The sequence below is a fragment of the Acinonyx jubatus genome, chromosome A2 (assembly GCF_027475565.1).
Source record: "Acinonyx jubatus isolate Ajub_Pintada_27869175 chromosome A2, VMU_Ajub_asm_v1.0, whole genome shotgun sequence".
Classification (NCBI taxonomy): domain Eukaryota; kingdom Metazoa; phylum Chordata; class Mammalia; order Carnivora; family Felidae; genus Acinonyx; species Acinonyx jubatus.
In genome coordinates this window covers 522,587-542,870 of record NC_069383.1, presented here as the reverse complement: position 1 = coordinate 542,870, position 20,284 = coordinate 522,587, and the positions used below count along the sequence as shown (strand labels likewise).

Below are 20,284 nucleotides of genomic sequence, written 5' to 3'. Positions count from 1 at the left end.
CCTCCACAAAACCCAAGGCAAATCCAGATGCCCTATGCTCTACTTCCCTGATGCTTAAGGACCTAACACAACATTCATCACTGCACTTTGGGGCAGAGAGACAGACACAGGACAGTTCAGTAAGCCTAAGGGTACTGCATTGTGTATGCACCCATCTGACCCCACTTCCCACAAGGAAGATGCCTGGCTGTTCACTGTAAAAGGACATACACTCAATCACCCTGTCCAGGAGACGGAGGAACGGGAAAGGCTCACGCAATGCAAACCTATCTGTCTTTCTCCCTGCTGGAAGAGCCATAATCTCACCATCGAAAGCCATGAGAATAGAGTGCCTCATCTTTTCCAAAGCCTCTCAGAGAACTGGCTGTCCTTCTCACAAGATTTATCCTCTGCTGCTGCCTACCACGCTCCCTCTTTGTTTTCCTGAGCATCTAAGTACACCGGCAACAGTAACACGTTGTCAATCTAACTTCTAACGCCTCTACTGCCACTGAACCCCTCCCTCAGCCCTGTCAGAAAATGCAGAGCACCAGACCCATACACAAAACTGATGAGGGAAAAGCCCTGCTTCAAAAGATGGAAGAGCATCCAGCTTAGAGTGATGTTTCCTTCCTGTGCTTGGGTTAGAAAGAGTGTATGATGACCCCAATTTCCAGGGCCTTCACTCATCATAACACAGGTGGTCCTACTCTTCCCTCCTCTCCCTCCACTTCCCCTTGGGGCTTCACCCACTTCAGGTCCCAGGACTCGTGCCCCTCCATTAGGTCTTAGGGCAGGGGTGCTGCCCCAGACCTGGGACCCACATATTAGAAACATAGGGAGACTCTGGAACAATGAGCACAGGGGCTGTGAAGCAAACCGAAGTCATCAAGGAGGAAACTTGGGCCCCAAATCTCACACAAAATCAAGTGTTGCCCTCCACTCACTCACAGGCTGGACCGTGGGCCCAGAAGGTCATGACTCACCCAGAGTCACAAGCTGGTCTGTGCAGTCAGGACAACAGCTGAGCACTCACACCCCTGCACACCACATAGCCAAGCATACGCCAAATCTAGACAAGAGTTCTTCTTTCTCACTCCCATTTTTGTTCCATGAACACTTCACCTTCTGCTTTTCCCAGCTGGTAATTCATGACGTAGCCCAGAGAAGAAGCCAGAGGTCAATTCCACAACCAAGCCACGCAGAGACAGAGCAGAGAAAGAAAATAACCCCACAACCCTGACTGGCAAAGGCACCTACAGATGATAGGTCACGTTTTAGCCTTTCCATGCTATCTATGGAACACTTTATAAACTGGTAGATTGAGATCAACTGTACTTTGCGGCTGAGGAAACAATTCATAGCACTGAACCTGCGGTGGCAGCCACCCCATGCAAAGCCCCACACAACCCAGACAGCAAAGTCACAAGCACTATGAACAAGGAGGAGGAGGGGAGGAAGGCCATGCATGCCACAGGACCCTTCCCAAGATACCCTTTGCCCTGGAGCCACTACATTTGCAAGCACTCTGTGTGGTGTGTTTTCAAGCTGTACCTAACACTCCACCTAATGAGTCTTCAGTTTTTACTCAGTTTTCCCTATTTCATGTCATTTTGTTCTGTGATTGTTTTGTTTCTGCATGTTGCTATTTTGTAATAAAGCCTGTATTTGTCAGCACATCTAATGGAAAACATCTATTTCTTAAGGTTCCCAAAAGGTAAAAAGCCAACTTCATAGGCACTGCCTCCATTTCCTGGCAAGAATTAGGAAACAATGAAATAAATGTACGTGGAATAAAAAAGTTAGTACTTACTCACCAAAATCTTCTACAGATAAGAGCTTCCCAACCCAAGAGCAGTGTATATGGCACGGAATATTCTCTAGAGTTATTAAGTAAATTAACTTTACATTTTTTTTTACTGTAGAACAAGCACTGGGAATGAACAGGAAAAGGTCCTGGTGTGGTCTTTTGGAGGCAAGAAGGTTCTTAAAGGCAGGGATGTTACGGGAAGGCATGAAAGGTTTGGGAAGGTTTTGGAAGGCAGAGAAAATTCTGAAAGACAAAGAAGGTTCTGGAGGGCAGGAAGGTTCTAGAAGACAGAAATTGTTCTGGAGGCAGGGAAGGTTCCAGGAGGCAGGGAAGATTCTGGAGGGAGGGGAGGTTCTGGAGGGAGGGGAGGTTCTGGAGGGAGGAAATCCGGGGAAAGTTTTGGAGGCAGGGAAGGTTCTGAAAGGCAGCAACACTGTCTTGTTCACATTTCATATCCAGTGCCCAGTATAGTCCACAGTACATAGCAGGCACTCAATCCATGGTACTGACCAAAGGTTTCCTTACTTGCTTAATTTTATAGTTCAGTGGGAAAACTAGTACTTTTTATTCATAGAGAGAATGAAGAAACCAGGCAAGGGATAAATGTCTGAATTTCCCTGAAAATGTCATTTTGTTTGGTTCTGGGCATCAATGTGAGAAACTATGGAGCTATCCTCAAATTCTAATGATGCCACCTTCCTCCAAAGAAAACGGGCTCTTGCTTCTCCCCTGGTGGTTAAGGATCCCAGGACCCCCAAGAGCCTTATCCAACCAGAAGCTGAGATGATTCACCGCTGGGTCTCTGTCCCTGCAGGGAGGGTTGCCTGTCTCTGTTGAACCATTTCTCCTAGTGTGCAGCCTCCTGGGGTCCCAACTCCGATGTGGAAGGCACACCAGAGAACACCTACAGTCCCCCCCCCCCCCCCAGAACTGGCTGACTTTCCTCTCTTGGGTCTCAACCACCAACTCTTCACTCTGATCCTTCTTATATTTCCTACTTTTTGTCCAGGTTCTCTTGTGTTCTCAGTGGATTAGTCAAACGACTCAGTCCACCACCACTGGACACAGAACTCTATCCAAGATCTTTGGCACTGAAATGGCTTTAACCAGCAAAGCTGAAGCTCATATTGAAACAGCAGTTTCTAAATGAAAATGCAAGTTTGATACATATCATTCAGCTGACAGTCGCCAGTACAGTAAGTGCGCAAATATGAATCTGTATTCTCTGAATTATCTACATTTTATTCCAACTGAATAAGTGAATCTCGCTCCCTGACATTGTCTAGGCTGAAGAATTGTCACTAATTCATTTGGAAATGTTCTTAGGGTGAGAATTTCGATTTTAGAGTGACACACAGTGAACAGTAGCAAGAAAATCTGATGCAGAAATGTACTTCCTGCCCTCACCTTACTTTTATAAAAATTACCTGATAGGACTGAATGACCTGATAGGACTGTTCCTGCTGCAGATAACTTCAACTGAGAACCGACATTCCTTTGTATTTCATTAACATTTTATGCTGACCACCAGAGAAATGGACTAGGGGGTGAGAAAGGGAACCTGTGCCCTAGAAATGCAGAAGAGGCCAGATAACATCAAGAAATTTTCAAGACAAGATTATATCATATTTATAAATTGCTGAAACTGGACCAGGGAACCTTTTCCAGTTCCATAAGCCTGGAATTGTTTTATTTATTCAGCAAAAATCACTGAGTATATATATTGGGATATGTGCCCACATTGATACCAATTCACAACTACGTGTATTTGATATATGGGCTAATTCTGCAGCCTCAAGAGGCCAGTGGCAAACGGCCCTATGAGTTCTGGTGAAGAAGGGCGAACGGCCCGCCACTGGTTCTCACAATGCACTGCAGCCCGCTGCAATGCATTGTGCCCGGTGATGTGGTTTATGGACTAGATGGCCCATTTGAACCTACACAATATGAAACCAGATATTTGAAGGGTTCTTGCAAAGAAATCATACATTGTTAATGACCACACAAACACAGCGAATGGGGCTGCAATGCTGACACTTCTCCCAGCGGAAACTGTCCTTCAGACACCTTCTGAGGTCAAAGGCATAGCAATTTAATTAGACCCAACAAGAAGGCAGCTGAAAAGATTAAAATTCGTTCTTCAGATTTTTCTAAATGTGGATTTACATATATTATCATCAACAGTGGACACTGTTCTAACTGCATATTGTGCCTTGAGATAGTAGATAATAACAGCCTGAAACCATCAAGATTAAAGACATTTGAAAATTAAGCATCTGGAGATGCCTGGGTGGCTCAGTTAGTTAAGCTTCCGACTCATGATTTCAGCTGAGGTCATGATCCCAGGGTCATGGGACTGAGCCCCATTTCAGGTTCTATGCTGAGCATGGAGCCTGCTTGAGATTCTTTCTCTCTGCCCCTCTTCCCTGCACACACACGCATTCTGTCTCTCTAAAATAAAAATAAATAAAATTTAAAAATAAAAACCAAGCACCTGAAACGTTACTAATAATTTTGGTGAGTACAGAGAAGTTTTTGTACCTGCAACAATATTTTAATGATTAATAATTACTTTAATGATTACTAATACATCATTCTTTTACATTTATTTTTAAACTTATTTTATAATAATCATTATTTCAATAGAGTATATGTATAATTTGTAAATAAGTGTGTGTGTGTGTGTGTGTGTGTATACACACACACACACACACACACACACACACACACATCTCTGTGCAGAGGTGGAGAGGAGAGCATGTGCAGTATGGAGGACAGGTGTGAAGTGGGGGACGTGGGGCCTCATCCACAAGGTTTGGGGAGGTTTCAAACAGAAGACTGACAGGGTCAGATATTCCTTCCTGGTGGTCAGATATTCCTGAACTGGAGGAGAGCAAGACTTCTTCCTATGACACTTTGTGCTGCCATATTTAAGCCCATCTCTTACTCCCCCACACGAAAGCACGTGGCCAGGAGCTTCCTCCCAAAACCCTCCATCTACATCAGGTCTTCTCAAGCTCAGCATGGCTGGAATTAGGACCAATTCTTTGTTTCTCTGGGATTCTCTGGGGTGGGGGCACTCTGTGCACTATAGGACGGTCAGCAGCATCCCTACCTGCACTCTCTAGGGCCCACTGGCATACCTCCCACCCAGCTGGGTCAAGCAAAAGACAGTTGAGACCACAGTTGAGAACCACTGGGTTACATGAAGGAACCCATCACCTGCTTCTGCTCCAGGATGCAAGTTAAGACAACACTTTGCCCTTTCTTCTGAGAGCGTATTCTTCCTCCCATTCTTCATTTATTTCACACAGCAGAGCAGCATATTTTGATATTCTGGAGGAACTACTACGTCAACATGACAATATATCCAGACTTGGGTAGAATCTTTCAAAATAAGGTTTTGATTTTGGAATTAGCCCATTTAATTACAATCTTTGTGAGACATGTTATTTTATGTAAGATTGCCTCTAACAGTCTGGAACATTCTTTTTTTCATAGTGCTTGACTTTAAATTCACCCTGGATATCTGATGTTCTTTCAGAGTTCCTGTGAAAAACATGTAATCATGAAACAAATGCTATATATTCTTCAACAGTATTTAGAACAAAAATATCACTTTTTAACATCACTAATAGACTTCTTCATTAATGTACTGATACTGTCCTAAAATGGGTTTAACATCTATATTTCAATCCCTCAAAACCTTTGAAAAATGAGAACAGGCATATCTATATAAATATCCAAATTTTCAGCTTGATTGCACATTTTTATCTTCTCAGAATAGCACTAAATCAAGATGTTCTTTCAGAAATACATTTTACTTCTCAAAGAGACAAAATACATATAACCAAGCAAAATCTAATTTCACTGCTAACATTCAGTAGTCTCTTTCTCCCTTCTACACTTCTCATTTTTTTACTAATAATTATTCATTCCCAGAGTGTTATTTTGACATCGTCTTGGTCCATTTTCCTAGACATTTGCTTTCCACACATGAATTCCATAAGATGGTTTTCAGCACACCAGCAATGTAATTGGCACATTTCTTGTTACTTGATCTGCATGTATGCAATCACATCCTCTATGATAACAGTAAATTAAAATCTACCTTCACTATACATTAGGAAGACACAATCATTAAAAATCATCACAGAAATTAGAAAATTAGATCTTACTTCTTAGGGGACTAAACTAAAAATCTAATCTTTATTCTGAAAAGTAATTTTTCCACTTAAAAAAGGCTTCTTTATTCAAATGGTCAAAATGCTTCCCTCTGTTTAGACTCTAAGCAATGAAAAATTCATGTAAAAGAGTATTTTCAGGGCACTTGGCTGGCTCAGTCAGTGCAACTCTTGATCTCAGGGTTGGTGAGTTCAAGCCCCACAGTGGGTGTAGATCTTTAAAAAAAAAATAGTGGCGCTTGGGCAATCCCTGTCAAAATAACACCAGCATTCTTCACAGAGCTAGAACAAACAATCCTAAAATTTGTATGGAACCAGAAAAGACCCCAAATAGCCAAAGCAATCTTGAAAAAGAAAACCAAAGCTGAAGGCATCACAATCTCGGACTTTAAGTTGTATGACAAAGCTGTAATAATGAAGACAGTATGGTACTGGCACAAAAACAGACACTCAGATCAATGGAACAGAATAGAGAACCAGAAACGGACCCCAAATGTATGGCCAACTAATCTTTGACAAAGCAAGAAAGAATATCCAATGGAATAAAGACAGTCTCTTCAGCAAATGGTGCTGGGAAAACTGGACAGTGACATGCAGAACAATGAACCTGGACCACTTTCTTACACCATACACAAAAATAAACTCAAAATGGATGAAAGACCTATATGTAAGACAGGAAGCCATCAAAATCCTAGAGGGGAAAGCAGGCAAAAATCACTTTGACCTCGGCAGCAGCAACTTCTTACTCAACACATCTCCATAGGCAAGGAAAACAAAAGCAAAAATGAACTATTGGGACCTCATCAAAATAAAAAGCTTCTGCACAGCAAAGGAAACAATCAGCAAAACTAAAGGCAACTGACAGAATGGGAGAAGATATTTGCAAACAACATATCAGATAAAGGGTTAGTATCCAAAATCTATAAAGAACTTATCAAACTCAACACCCAAAAAACAAATAATCCAGTGAAGAAATGGGCAAAAGATATGAATAGACACTTCTCCAAAAGACATCCAGATGGCCAACCGACACATGAGAAAATGCTCAACATCACTCATCATCAGGGAAATACAAATCAAAACCACAATGAGATATCACCTCACACCTGTCAGAATGGCTAACATTAACAACTCAGGCAACAACAGATGTTGGCGAGGATGCAGAGAAAGAGTATCTCTTTTGCATTGTTGGTGGGAATGCAAGTTGGTGCAGCCACTCTGGAAAACAGTATGGAGGTTCCCCAAAAATTAAAAATACGACTACCCTATGACCCAGCAATTGCACTACTAGGTATTTATCCAAGGAATACAGGCATGCTGTTTCGAAGGGGCACATGCACCCCAATGTTTATACCAGCGCTATCAACAGTAGCCAAAGTATGGAAAGAGTCCAAATGTCCATCACTGGATGAATGAATAAAAAACATGTAGTATATACATATATACATATATATACATACATATATATATATATATATATATGCATACACACACACACACACACACACACACACAAATAGAGTATTACAAGGCAATCCAAAAGAATGCAATCTTGCCATTTGCAACTATATGGATGGAACCAGAGGATATTATGCTAAGCGAAATTAGTCACAGAAAGACAAATATTATATGACTTCACTCTTATGAGGACTTTAAGATCCAAAACAGATGAACATAAGGGAAGGGAAGCAAAAATAAGATAAAAACAGGGAGGGGGACAAAACACAAAAGACTCTCAAATATAGAGAACAAACAGAGGGTTGCTGGAGGGTTGTGGGAGGGGGAATGGGCTAAGTGGGTAAGGGGCATTAAGGAATCTACTCCTGAAATCATTGTTGCACTATATGGTAAGTAACTTGGATGCAAATTAAAAAATAAATTATTTTTTTAAATAATAAATAGATTGATAAATAAATAAATAAATAAATAAATAAATAAATAAAATAGGGGCGCCTGGGTGGTTCAGTCGGTTAAGCATCTGTCTTTGGCCTAGGTCATAATCTTGCCCTTCCCAAGTTCGAGCCCCACATCAGGCTCTGTGCCGACAGCTCAGATCCTAGAGGCTGTTTCTGATTCTGTGTCTCCCTGTCTCTCTCTGCCCCTCCCTCACTCTCTCTCTCTCTCTCTCTCAAAAATAAATAAATATTAAAAACAATAAATAAATAAATAAAATAAAAATGAAATAAATTGGGGTGCCCGGGTGGTTCAGTCAGTTAAGCGTCCAACTTCAGCTCAGGTCATGATCTCTCAGTTCATGAGTTCGAGCCCCACATCAGGCTCTGTGCTGACAGGTCAGAGCCTGGAGTCTGCTTCAGATTCTGTGTCAGATTCTGTGTCTCCCTCTCTCTCTGCCCCTCATGCTCTGTCCCTCTCTCTCTCAACAATAAATAAATGCTAAAAAAAAATTTTAATAAAATAAATTACTTTTTTTTAAAGAGTATTCTCTGGGTTTTCAACATCCCCATTTAATGAGCCCGCTTGAAGTACTTGTTTCTTGCCCCAAACCAGACATAAGCAAAGCGAAAACCCAAGGCCTAGTGTGGTCACTCCCAAGGAGAGTGCTCAGTGAACACGTGGAGTAACGAGCAGGTCCATTGTGCCCAAGGACCATGCCAGGCTCCTGCCAGTAGAGGCATGTTAGCCCAAACCCGGTTCTGCAAGAAATGAAAGTCTCTGCAGTTTTGCTCTTGACATCACAGTTTCTCTATTCCAACTCAACTCTGCTGCAAAGCCTCTTTTAAAAAGCATATTCCAGGCCACAAGAATAGAAACAGATATTAATAGGTACTACAGTCTCAGAACACGGAAGTTCTTGCTGGGCGAGCCCCAGAGTGTGCCCCCCACAGCACAAGGGCTTCAAGTCAGGATGCCCCGCCTTCCCTGCCTGCCACCCTGTACACAGCATCCCACTGGCACTTCTGCTTACCCCGTCCCACAGATGTCTCTGCCAGGTTTTTTCTGGGGAGTGACGTGCTGCGGACATGAGTCACACAATACAGAAGTTCACCAAGAACAACAAAACACAAGTACACCACCATCCCTTACACATGGGCATAAAAGTTGGTGGTCAACACAGAAATAGCCAGGGCAAGGTGGAAGGCACAGATGGCTCAGACCCTACCGCTCCCCACATTCTACAAACAGTCCAGGGGTCCGCAGAACCCAGGGAACCTCACAAAAACCGTTAGAGCAAGGGGAGAGTGTGTCCTTATCTTTTCCTCTCGGAGAGAGAGGTTGCTGGGAAGAGACAGGTCAACCATGGGGAGCAAACTATGGCATGAGGCATATATCCAGAGCCTGCAGATCTTCCCTGAGACACAGGACACAACCCCAAGCACGTCAAAGAGAGCACACGATTCTAACACACCCAACCTACCGGGCTGCCCCTCTCTCCTTGCCATTCCCACAGTCAGGCCAGCCAAACACTGAGCCACAAGAACCATCCCCTGCAACAGCAGCTCAGAAGGCGAGCAACAGGCCACAGAGTGACCAAGCTTTGGGAAAGCGGAAGAGTGGCCCGCAGAGGCACAGTGACAAGCGGAAAAGGACAAACTATAGTGACTGCTGCACACCAACAAGGCAGGGTCTGGAGGTCACCGCCCCCTCCCTACAAAGGAGGACTTGGTCCTGTCAGGCCCACACACCCAGAGCCCCAAATCTGAAAGTCTGAGCCCAGGCCCACAGTGAGAGATGCTAACAAAGTCAGACCTCCTGAAGGCAGTTACCCCACCCCTTCTGACGCTACCATCATGGACACCGCAGTCTTTTCTGAAAGGGCACAGTTGCCCAGCATGTGCATGTTCTCACACCCCAAAGTCCTCAGGCGAACGGCATGGAAGGTGGTGGATTTGGGAGTCCTGCCTGGGGGTTAAGAGAATGTTTCCCTCACTCAGCCCTCACTCGGGGTGCGAAGGGTGCTATCTGTGTCATGCCCTCACAGTGACGTGCTGTCTTCTGTGTCAGGCTGTGGAAGACAGACGTGCACAGCACTGTTGGGTCCCAGGTGCAGCCAATGCTGTGTGTGATCCTCAACACTTTTACAAGAGTATGTGTGTCCTTTGGACTCTACCATCAGATATTTTTCATGCCTCAGTGACAAGACAAAAATCCAGACACCTAAAAACACTGCAACCTAGAGACGTCAAATACACTAAAAAAGTGCTCTGATTTTTGCATTTATCAAATATTACATAAGACTTCAAAAGAAAATGCTTAGTGTATCTGAAAAAGGGTATGTCCTATCTCTTTATGACACTTTCCACTCATACATGTAATAAACGTGCATAACTATTTTTAAGTCCAATTTCTTTTATTCAAGGGCTTTAATCTCTTTGAAGGGATGAAGTGAAATAAATCCAGACGGTGCTCTCACCATTAATTATTCTCATTACAACATAATTAGGTCTGCATCCTAATTATGTATAACTATTTTTAAATATGCTTATCAAAAAACATGAATAATATTACTATTTAAAATGTAATGGTAATGCTTTTAGCAAAAATCTCAATAGTCAATTTGGCTGAGACTTGGACTCACTAAAATAGTAATATTTTCAATAATAACAACATTCCACCCTATCTGGCCACCGAACTCCCACATTAACTGGAAAAAAATGGAGCTTCCAGGAGTGTAACAACCAGGACTACCATTACCAAGGACTCTCCACCATCTCATATGATCCTCTCAAAAACATGAAGAATTTGGTACTTTGCTCATGGTTTAAATTCAAAAAGATTACAGGTAAAGTCCTTTCATTTTCCTTGACTTCTAACAGGAGGATAAGCGCAAACTGTGAAGATTACGTGATCGGAGACGGAAGGCGATCTCTCTGTCAACATGCTGCACAGAAACAGTGTCTTTTGCCATCCAATTTGTGTTCCAGACCCATATCCACTCATTCCCTACCATGCCTTCAGAAATCACCTACAGGATCTGGGTTTTTTTCCATGTTTATTATTTCATGGAATCAAGGACCACAACACCCTGGTGAAGCAGGGAGAGCGCACGGGAAGGAGCTTATAATCTCATCTGTGTGCTGCTCGTTGACAACACTTAAATCAGATGGAAGATTGGTGACCTATTTTCAGGCAAAACCAGAGAAGAAGATTCAAGAAGTCCTCAAGTATATTTTCGTGAAAGCAGATGTGCCTTTGCAGGACAGAACATGCCTTGAGGTGGGAAGGTGGGGAGATGGCAGTCCATGCTGCTTCGTCACCCAGTTTCCCATTCCCAGCCCACCACTGAGAAATCAAGCTTTCACTGTATGCCTCGTCTGCTGCCATTATAATACCAGCTATTTCACAGAATATACAAAGCACTGAATTGGCCTCAAGCCCTACAACAGGTTAATTACTGCTTTGAACTGGACTAAAGCCACAACTCCAAATGGAAAAAGCATCAGCCTTCACGGCCAATTTTATTGGCCGCTCTGTCCAATTACAAGTTGACTATATTCTGCTGTTGGAATCAGAACCAACTCGCACCATTAATATAAAGTCCTTTTCCCTTTGGAAACCAGGTCAGCCTTTCTTCTGAAAATTCCTTCCACCAAACAAACTATTTCCAAACATCTTTTGTACTGTATGTAGGACATTGCATCAGAAGCCAAAATGGACCTTCAGAACACACAGTGACACAGAATGCCCATGTCATGTGAGGGGAAGTTTCACTCTTTCCTCTACCAAATGCCTCAGAAAATAATAAGTGACTAGAATGAGCCATCCCTTTGCTTGTTTGCCACTCTAAATGCCAAGCTTAGACCAAATACACTCTTGAAATTTTCTTGTGAGAGTAATCCCTCCTTCATTCCTTACTCTGAAGTGGGCTTTTTCTTCCAACAGGTCTGAAATGAGAGCTAGTTTCTTTGATGTTTGTATTACCACACTTAAAAATCTCATGGAAGCACAGAAGCATTCCGAACAGAGTGTTTATGAACACAGTAAGCCATGAATTCTACAGTGGCACTTGCATTCCTGCCATGAGGTAAGGCTAAAGGTGTCCAAAAGCAAGTTATCCATTTCCAAACATCAAGATTTCACTCAGAGAGGCTAACCAAATAACTGAGTCTGAGACCCAGAACGAAACCCAACTCAGAAAATCAACATTCCCTGCCACAGACCAAAGAGCATTTTCAAATTCTCTCTGAAACAGGCCTGTCGAGCCTAGAGGTTCTGAAGCTCCTTAGGGAAAGGCAACCTGACAAGTGAAAATCACCTCTGTCCCTGTAGTAGTAACAGGAAGACATCCCTGTATTTGTGGGGTTGCAGAGACATGTTCTAACAGTGCATAGATTCCTTCTGCTGGGACCTGCAGCCTACAGAGCTATCCCTGCCCCATCCTGGGGTCACCTGCTGGAGAGAAAAGGAGACTCTGAAGACCAGAGACCTAGGACCCAATCCCAGCGCTGACTCTCTTATAGCACTCTTCTTAAGCACTCAAAGCCTCAGTCTTCCCATCTGAGAAATGGAGATATAAATGCTCGCCTTGCAGGGAGTTCATGTAACCACACGTAGAGTCTTCCAGGAGTTGCCAGGGGCTCAGGGGACAGGGTAGGCTATCACTACAAATGGAGAGCACAGGGCAATGTTTGGGACAAGGAACTATTCTATCACCTGTCATCAGAATCTATACCTAGGATGATGTACCAAAATAAAAAACTCAGTTTTACTGTATGATTAATTTTTAATTAAATTTAAGAAAGAGACACTGCCCCTATCTGTTTTACGAATATTCTCTTCCTGCCTGTTAAACTGCCCTCCCAGAAACCATTTCTAGTCCCATATACTGGGAGTGTCGTTGTGTTTTCTGAACCACAGTCAGTAGGACTGGAAGGAACAGATGAAAACAGAATTAACTAAAACACCCTGTTATCCACCTCCACACTGGACAGTTAACACCAAGCGATCGTCACAAAACCCTGAACAACTTCCTTATTTCTTCACACCACATACACAAAGGCCATTTTAAAGATAGGATCCTGATGTTCCACACATCAACACCTCTAGTCCAAAGTTCAGTGCCTTACACCTGCAGGGGAGTCATCCACTTATCAGCACAGAAGCCAACTGACAAACAAAAAAGTCACTTAATAGGTGGACATAAGTGTTTCCAGGAGAACCACACCCCTTTTCACTTCCTGCCTATGTATTTAAATAGTGGTTGTGGCAGAGTCGTCGGAGAGAGCACAAATTAAAGGAAAAAGCTTCCTTCTTCCTCCCAAAAACTGTTTCCAGCCAGCAGAAAAGCGCACTGATTATTTTCAGCTTCTTGGGTTTTCTCGGCCCCTATCAACCAAGATTAAAAACTTAAGTCCAGCTGGGTCCATATTCATGAAGGTCAATTTAGACTAATGTGGAAACAGCTGCCAGGTGCTTTTATGGGGAGCAGAGAGTTATCAGCCATGAATTCAGCTGTTTGTTTTCTCAAGAAATGGAACATCTTGTCAGTAGAGATAAGACAGGTTCTTGGTTAACCGAGCCTCACTGGGGCTGCATTTGCTGGGATAAATCTAGATTCAAATCCTTTCTGCCCATTTCTTAAGTTTTTTGTTTGTCTGTTTGTTTGTTTGTTTTGGGGGGGTTGTTTGTTTGTTTGCCTCTCCACACATCAAGAATCCTTAAACTAGCAGTATTTACACATACCTAGGCATTTAAATATATGCCACTCAAAGCCAGAGGATTATTTTTTGGGGGTCACAGTTACATTCAGTTACAAACACCTTTTCATAAGGAATTTTGAAATTCTAAGGTAATGCTCCAAGAGATCATGGTAATAGAAACCTTTCTTAATAAGATCAGGTATAAGGACAGCTCAGCTAACTCCACCCCTCCTTCAAACTTCCCCTCTTCCTGAACCCACATTCCTCACTTAAAAAATAAAATAAAATAAAATAAAATAAAATAAAATAAAATAAAATAAAATAAAATAAAGGGTGAATAACTGCATTCACAAATTAGGTAATACTGCCTGCCTACATAAAAAAAAAAAAAAAAAAAAAACAGCAACAACAAAGAAACTCAGAAATGCAGAATTATCATGTAAAAGAAACAATGACCACTATAGAACTCATCAAGACATCACCCTGGGTGATCATCCTGGTTGCTTTTCTCAGCCTGACTGCAGATTCACCACACTGCTATTGCCCTTGCGCACAGGAAGCCAGGAACCCAAGGAGTCTGCACATTTCATGGCATACCGAAATTCCTGGCACACAACCACGATGGGACCCAACACCACCACAGAGGAAGGCAGAAAGCAGACTATGGAAAATTTAGCACACCTCCTACACCTATTTGGTGGGCACCACGGAGAATGATCTTGATAACCAGGTACAAAAACAGATCGGCTTTTAAAAGAAGAGCTGCAAGATGCTGAGAAGCAGAACTAAGCTTAGCACCAAGAGGAAGCCATCTAAAAACCTTTTTTATTCCCCACACATTCCTTCTGAGTCTGACACATTTAACTGCCATCTCTGGACACAGGAGACAGCAGCGCCACAGTTCCACCCAATGCATCTGGTTTCATGGATAAGCCCACTGTCACCTCCCTTCCACAGAAGCCCAGAGTTTTGCATGCACCCCCATCCTTCTGCATGGGGACATCAGCACCTGATGCTGAAGGAGCCAGAACAGGGGGGAGGAGACAGGCAAAGAAAGGCTCACAGCCTGAGGGGGGGTAGCAGGGTTTTTGCTCTAGAGGAAGGGCAGGCTGCTCGCTACCATGCACCCAACAAAACCAAGAGCTATGGACCCTAAGAAGCAAAGATGGACGTGTGCTTTTGTGGCAGAAAGGATGCTTTGATTTAAAAATAAACAATCATGCCATCTAGTTCACAAAACAAGCCGACTCCTGCTCCTGGCTGCTGTCTCCTCAGTTCCATGTGGGCTCACTGGTGAATGAAAAACATGTGTGGGCAAATCAGGAAACAAAAAACAAGGGAGGAAAACACTCACCTATCTCAGAGCTAGGTGCATGGGCTAGCTTTGACTTTCGGATTCTCCAAGCCAAATTTTCATGAAAGGTTGACTCTGTCCTTTGGCAAATAAAATTCGTATTTCTTTAGCAAAAGAAGGGCCTTTTATATGATTGCCCTTAAATGTGGGGGCTATTTGAGCAGGCTCACAAACTGGCCTCCCTATAACTGAAAATAGCTTAAAGACAAGCACCTTGCAGTCAAATCAGATTCATATAGTACTGAGCACATGAACAAAAGGATGTCCTGAAATCACAAAGAAAGGCAAAGGGAGGGAGCAAAGGAAAATCCAAAGACAGGACTAGCTGAAGAAAACAAAATTACTAAACCATCCTGGACAATGCTGCCTGATGCAGCAATGGTATTTTGACTAGAAACAAAGTTGAATCATATCATGGATGGGGGTGCCATTATTCCCTCCCTGTTCAGCTCTGATACTAGTGTCAAAAATAATGGGAAACTATGTGTCATAAAGGAGCCTTTGGAACCAGAAAGACATGGAGAGAACAGGTGGTGACAGGGCAGGAAGCTAAAGTGATTAAGGGGGAAAGGGTACCCTTGAAGAAAGGGAAAGGTGAGAGACATCCACTGCCATTGGGATGCTGCCAACAGCTGTTGTGAAAATACGGTGGTTTCACGGAACGTGGCTCAGAACGAGGAGATACTAGTACCTTCGTTGACTCTGGTTTTCATTAAGAACTCCTTCACTGACTAAATCTGAACAGGCCCCTGGCTCAGTCAAGGCAGTCTATACAGAAAGAACTGGTCTTAGGTCTTGGTAGTATCAGAGTCATTCTAACCTACAACTTTATGATACTGGCAAGGAGAAAAACTCAGATCTCCTCGTACTGTGTTCTTTAGACAACAACCTGAGCTAAATAAGTAGGAGGAATACAAGTGACATGGCTAGGGCCAAAACTAAGGTCTCTAGGTGATCGTACATCGTGCATCATTATTTGGAACAATGTGTGACCAAATATCAAACAAGATCCAAATGGTTGAGAAAGAGAAAGATGGCAGCGTATACCTTTCATAGGTGACCCCGGTTCTCCCTGCACTTTCTGAAGACTGGGTACTCGAATTCTGAGAATATGGCAGCAGCATTCTGGGTGAGGACAGGGTAGGGATGGAAGGCTGGCGGGCAGGATGTAGAGAGCTTATATAGGTAGACAAGGCTACATGCTATTCCAGATTGGGCCCCCAAATAAGAAGACCACACTTACACCTCGTTATCTGTAGACACTGCCAAGCAATTTCCAGGTTAATGCACCTGGAATCCTTGAGCCTGTCTGAGTGATTCTGGGCCCCTAACGCCCCACATAAAGACCATCCACCATCCAGGAGGTGTAAACAGAGGAGAAATGAGGCATCCTTTTTTAATAGGATTCAACTTTATAGTCGAAATATCATTGCTCTGTCAGGCAGTATTGTCCAGGACAGCGTGGTGATTTTCTTCTCTTCATACCCTTCCACTTTTGGGTTTTCCTTTGCTCCCTCTCTCAGCCACTTCTTCCTTCTGTGACTTAGGCAAAATGCTAGGAACCGGCAATCGTAACGGAAAGAGAGTAGTCCAGGACCAGCCTCCCACTCAGCCCATAGAAACTGCCTTCCCTAGAGCAACATCAGCTGACCCTGGGTCCCCCTGACCTGCAGGGCTGCATCTGGCCAGCTGAGCGAACAGCTCTCACTGGAGGTGACAGGCCTGTCGACGGGTCCACGGCTCAACCCTCATCACCAGTTTGAGGCAAGGTCCTGGAGGTCTACGCAGAGTGGGCCAGGCCCCCAAGCCTTCCCAAGCTTGTCCCTACCTAACAAGGACTATCTGTGCGTGGTGACCTGGATAGCAGCACCCCGGGATGTGGGCACCGGTCACACCCCTCCACCCCAGGGGCGAGGACCTCCCTTCAAATCACCGGCTGTCCCTCTAACTGGGTCGCGGTCTGCATTAGCCAGGAATCGGGGGAGACTGACCTCTCTCCGTGCCACCTCTTTGTTCGGGGTTCCAGAAGGGCCAGGCCAGGGGCGGAGGAGGCCAGCTGGCCAAGCGACCCCTCGGCACCACCCAGGACAGGTTTCTGCCCTCCCTCTGGACACCTAGCAACCCCCTATTATCTGGTCTGCTGCGCTGGGCAATCCGGGCCTTGAAGCTTTAAGGTGAGTCTCCTCCACCGAAGGGCCGGCGCGGAGGGAGGCGAGGAGGGGGGCGCGGGGCCCGGCACGTTTCCTGGGTAAACACGGCGAAAGGCGATCTCACGGAGGCGGACCCCGGCCGCGGAAGGAAAATGTCCGTCTGCCTAGAGGCGGCTGCCAGCGGGGTTCACGTGCTGACCGCGCAGGCGGGAGTCCGAGGCGCGGGTGCGAGGGGCGCCACGGCCGCGGCGCGCCTCCCCGTCGCCCCAGCCCTACAGCCTCACGCACGCACGGGACGCCCCGTCGCCGGGGCCGCCCTGAGCCGGAGTCCTGGGCGGGGAGGAGGGGCGCCCGGGAGGAAACTGAGGCAGGGTGCGAATCCTGCCTGGCCCTGCGGCGAGGACAGAGAGGCACCCGGGGGAGAGCAGGGACCCCGCGAGGCACCGCGCCCCTCCATTGAGCGCCCCCGCCCCCCCCCGGCACCGCGCCGGGACCCCGCCCCGCACTCACCGAGAAGCCCCTCCCCCCCTGGCGCACCGACAAACCTCTTCTCTGCCCCGCGTCACTCCCTGAGAAGACCCTCTCACACACCGGGCAGACCCCCCCACCCCCGCCCCCTCACACACCCGGAAGCCCCCCCACCCCCCCCTCACACACCGGGCAGCCCCCCCCTACCCCCGCCCCCTCACACACCCGGAAGCCCCCCACCCCCCCCCACACACCGGGCAGCCCCCCCCACCCCCGCCCCCTCACACACCCGGAAGCCCCCCCGCCCCCGCCCCCTCATACACCCGGAAGCCCCCCCGCCCCCACCCCCTCACACACCCGGAAACCCCCACCCCCGCCCCCTCACACACCGGGCAGCCCCCCACCCCCGCCCCCTCACACACCGGGAAGCCCCCCCCACCCCCGCCCCCTCACACACCGGGCAGCCCCCCACCCCCGCCCCCTCACACACCCGGAAACCCCCCCACCCCCTCCCCCTCACGCACCGAGAAGCACCCCCCTCCCCCAAACATACCCGGAAGTCCCCCACCCCCGCCCCCTCACTCGCCGAGAAGCCCCCTCCCCCCCGTCCACCTCATTCACCGGGAAGCCCTCTCCCCCGCCCCCTCCCAAACCGAGAAGCCTCCCTACCCTCGCCCCCCTCACTCACCGAGAAGCCCCCCTCCCCCAGCCCCTCCCCTTTCCTCGCCGAGAAGCCCCCTCCCCCTGCTCCTCATATTCACCGCGACGCCCCCTCCCCTCGCCCCCCAAATCATCGAGCAACCCCACCCCCGCCCTCTCCCTCCCTCAGGCGCCCTCTCCTCCCTCCCCCGACACCCCCCTCCCCACTCACCGAGAAGCCCCGGAAGCTGCCGGGTGCGGGGCGCGGGCGCGGTGCGCGGCGGCGGCAGCAGCAGCAGCAGCAGGAGCGCGAGCAGCGGCCCCATGTCGGCGGCCGGGCGAGCGGCGCTCAGTCCATGGCGGCGCGGCGGGGGCGGCGGGACCGATTCTGGCGAGCACCGCTCCTCCCCGCGCTGCCCGCGCCCGCCGCCGCTTCAGCACCGGACAGCGCCTCCGGCCCCGCCCACACCCAGGCCCCGCCCCGCCGCGCGCCCGCCGGCCCCGCCCACGGCGCCCGCCACCCCCACCCCCGGCCCGCCCCACCTGCCGGCGCGCGGCCGCCCCAGCGCGCCCCCGTCCCATCCTTGTGGCTCCGCCCTCCCCCAGGGGGCTGGGGTGAGCCGAGCGCACGCAGTCCTCGCCCGGTCCGGGGGTCCCGGGTCCCCCGTGGTCGCACTGGCCCGCCCGGGACGTGGCCCTCCCTTTCGGCCAAGCGGGGGAAAGGCCCGACCCTTTTTGCTCAGACCCCGGGCAGGGCGCCCACCCGCGTGGTCCCACGCGGCGTCCGTGAGCACGCGGGGCCGGCGGCCATTGACGTGTGGCTGAGGCCGCCCAGGAGCCGATCGCCGGCTCTTAGTTTTATTTAATTTTAATGTGACCAGACGTGTTGTGGATCCATCAGAAGGGGGCCCAGAGCGGGGGGGGGGGGGGGGGGGGGAGGCGGGGGGGGGCGGTGAAAGTGTGGGAGGTCCTCAGCCTGAGGAAGAGGAAACTGTGGGAGCCCAGCCTGGAGGATCAGCGCCTTCCGAGTTCCGAACTCTACGCGGCGAGATCAGGATCCACGGTGCGGACGCGGCCCTGGTGTCCCTCCCTGGCCACTGTCCAGGGGTCCGCGGGGGGCCTTGGGGACCTTGCGGACCTCTCAGGGAGACTTCTTCCTAAAAAGCAGGGTACGGCTGCAGGGGTCCTGGGCCGGGGGCGTTCGAGGAATCAGAGGGAGCTGTGTGAGAGAGAATGCAGGCTCTCAGTGTGAGTGTGTCCATCCCCTCGGCCCCTCGCCTGCTTCATTCAGCGTTGGGCAGTGGCCTGGCCTCACCCCTGTGGGTCCGGCTGCCCTAGATGAAGTCTGGTTCCTGCTGTGCCTGCGCCTGCAGATCTCTCCTTGCTGCGTGGCTCTCATCAGCTATCCTTTCCAAGTCCTCTCCCTCCTGGCCCCTTACCGCCCCGGTGCGGTGGGGCTGGCCTGTGCACACTTTGGGGTAGGGTGGATGGTGAGGGGGCTACAGCTCAGCGCAGGCCATCTACAATTGGAACTGAATATTGGGCCTGATCGCCCTGGCGATCACCTCCTTGCTGATGCCTGTCCTTCCCACCAGGTCCCTCCCTTACCTGGTCCTGCTCAACCCCCTCTGTCCCTGTGCCCAAGAAAGTAGGCCCTCCTTGTCTGCCCATCTGTGGGCAAGGAGTTCTGTCACCCAAAGGCCCAGGGAACTGCCCCTCCAGAGAGAGCACTTGTCCACCCTGTGGGGACACAGCAGGAGCAACCATGGTCCTGCTCCGCACTTGCCCACAGATGTGCACTTTGTACATGCAGCCCCCCCCCCCCCAGAGGATGGCCAAACAGGTGACCTGGGGTTCTTTACTCATTGTGTGTTCTTAGCACTTAGTATTCGGACCCTGGGTTCACACCACACTGCTGGCCGAGTAGAATTCGATGGTGAGATGATTCATCCACAGACTCTCTGAGGAAGGCCTGAAGACAGCCATTCCTCTGCTCGACTTCGGCACCCCGCACACCACCGTGTGTGCATGTAGGGATCCACCTCAGTGAGGGTGCAGGCCAGACAGGGTGCGACAGCACTCATGCGGGCATGAGCACAGGT

At 48.0% G+C, this 20,284-nt stretch overlaps 1 protein-coding gene across 3 annotated transcripts in view; it reads right to left on the bottom strand.

Annotated features, from left to right (window-relative positions):
• Positions 1–18,620, bottom strand: part of PTPRN2 (protein tyrosine phosphatase receptor type N2) — a 799,963-nt gene extending 781,343 nt beyond the window's left edge. For 2 of the 3 annotated variants that reach the window (XM_053217793.1, XM_053217794.1), the window contains exon 1: positions 18,415–18,620. In XM_053217793.1, coding sequence (XP_053073768.1) covers positions 18,415–18,508 — 94 coding nt within the window. In that variant the 5' untranslated portion in view covers positions 18,509–18,620. The remainder of the gene's footprint in view (positions 1–18,414) is intronic. The other variant, XM_053217795.1, reaches the window with a different exon arrangement.
• Between the last annotated feature and the right edge of the window lie 1,664 nt (positions 18,621–20,284).